Source organism: Austrofundulus limnaeus, unplaced genomic scaffold (assembly GCF_001266775.1).
Source record: "Austrofundulus limnaeus strain Quisiro unplaced genomic scaffold, Austrofundulus_limnaeus-1.0 Scaffold227, whole genome shotgun sequence".
Taxonomy (NCBI): domain Eukaryota; kingdom Metazoa; phylum Chordata; class Actinopteri; order Cyprinodontiformes; family Rivulidae; genus Austrofundulus; species Austrofundulus limnaeus.
This window is the reverse complement of record NW_013952629.1, coordinates 729,211-731,030: the sequence shown is the minus strand read 5'-3', so window position 1 is coordinate 731,030 and position 1,820 is coordinate 729,211. Positions and strand designations below refer to the sequence as shown.

Genomic DNA, 1,820 nt, shown 5'->3' with positions numbered 1-1,820 from the left:
TCCTAACGCGCGGTGCGTATATTTACGCGCAAATCCTAATGCGCGGTGCGTATATTTACGTGCAAATCCTAACGCACGGTGCGTATATTTACGTGCAAATCCTAACGCACGGTGCGTAAATTTACGTGGAAATCCTAACGCGCGGTGCGTATATTTACGTGCAAATCCTAACGCGCGGTGCGTATATTTACGTGCAAATCCTAACGCGCGGTGACGTAAATAACGTGCGAACGCGCGGTGGTGCCACGCGCGGTGCCGTACATAACGTGCGAACGCTCGGTGGCGTTACGCGCGAACGCACGGTGGGTTAGGGTTAGGGTACAAAAACGCCACCACGCGTGGCGCCACCGTGCGTTCGCACGTTATTTACGGCACCGCGCGTTAGGCCTTGCACGTAAATATACGCCCGATTTATGGCCCCAATGGCTTGCCATAGAGTAGCTACACATTTCCCTCCTCCGCCTTTCATTCACTACCACCTTTTTAAAAAAGACACTTTTTTGTCAGCAGGTTGCACAGTTGTGGCTAAATTAATTTTACAATCCAAGTTTAAAACAGTTTGGATTTATTCTTCCTACCGCTGATCCTTTCACTGATCCTTGTCAAGAACCTGGTGGCCCCCTCCACTACCCCCACCCCTCCCCACAGCTGTGAGCAATCCCACCCCCCAGCTCCCCCCCAGCGTGCAGCCTCGTGCGTAAAAGAGAAAAAGAGGCGAGTTTAGTGAAACCGGTCGGCGGGGCGGCACTGGAGGATGAACTTCAGCTTGATAACGGATTAACGCAGGAAAAACAAATAAACCGAATCATGTCAGGATGTCGGAACATGCCCACCCGCGGCGAGTGAGTCACACTTTAAAGTAGTGGAAGAAGCACGCGCTGGTGCGGACGGAGAGATTCTACGCGGGGGTAGCTGTTTAACTTTCTGGTACTTATAGGGTCTCTTCCAGCTGTGTGGGGGGTTTTATGGGGAGGATTGAGCTCGTGCCGTCAAACGGATAGACAGATGCAGCGCGAGCCTCCTGTGCCAGATATGGATGGCGCGCGGGATAGCTCCGGACTCTGGTGCGCATCTTCTTCATAAAGTGACCGACAGAGCTGAAAACAACTGCTTTTTGACCAGAGCTTAAAGTTCAAACTGAACACAGGAGGAGGACACGAGCTTCTGAACCAGCAAACTGACCTAAAAACAGTCAGAGAAAAGGAGCTGCCTTTTTTATTTTCTTTTTTTTTTTAAAGGTAAAGATCAAAGCGGAGAAGATGCGTTCAGAGGCGGTCAGGAGATTTCAAACGCTTCTCGTGCTTTGGTCCGTCCTCATCAGTCTGGGAGCCGGGTTTCCAACAAAAAGCAGGAACTTTGCTCACAAAGTAAGCTCTCTTTTTAAGACATTTTCCACTAAGTGATAGCTTATRTGTTTTCAAGATTGTTGAACTGCGAAATAAGTTAAAAGTGATCTTTATTATTATTTTGACTTCTGTTTTTTAGCTTGCAGCTAATTATCCACATTGTCTTAACTTTTTGTCCCTTTTTTCCCCCAACAACAATAACATTTTAAATGCACGGATTTAAAACACCATGGGCAAATTTTCTGACAATAAGTATATTCAACAGGACAGGGGCAGGATATTTTAATAAGCTTCTTCTTTTTTTTCTTTTTTTTAAGACAGGACTGAATTAAAGGGAGGTTTCAGACATTTAAGTGTGGATCTGTGAAAAGTGTTGCTTCCTAACTTGTTGATCGCTTTTTGAACAACCTCAGATTTAATCCTGCTAAAAGTTTGTAGCAAGGTGAATCTTAAAACAACTTTAATCTAAAAAAA

General features: G+C 46.0%; 1 protein-coding gene across 2 annotated transcripts in view; it reads left to right on the top strand.

The window, feature by feature from the left end:
* The first annotated feature begins 639 nt into the window (after positions 1–639).
* The window catches only part of LOC106525463 (isthmin-2), a 20,610-nt gene continuing 19,429 nt past the window's right edge, over positions 640–1,820 (top strand). For both annotated transcript variants that reach the window (XM_014019722.1, XM_014019721.1), the window contains exon 1: positions 640–1,367. In XM_014019722.1, the coding sequence (XP_013875176.1) occupies positions 1,260–1,367 (108 nt within the window). In that variant the 5' untranslated portion in view covers positions 640–1,259. The remainder of the gene's footprint in view (positions 1,368–1,820) is intronic.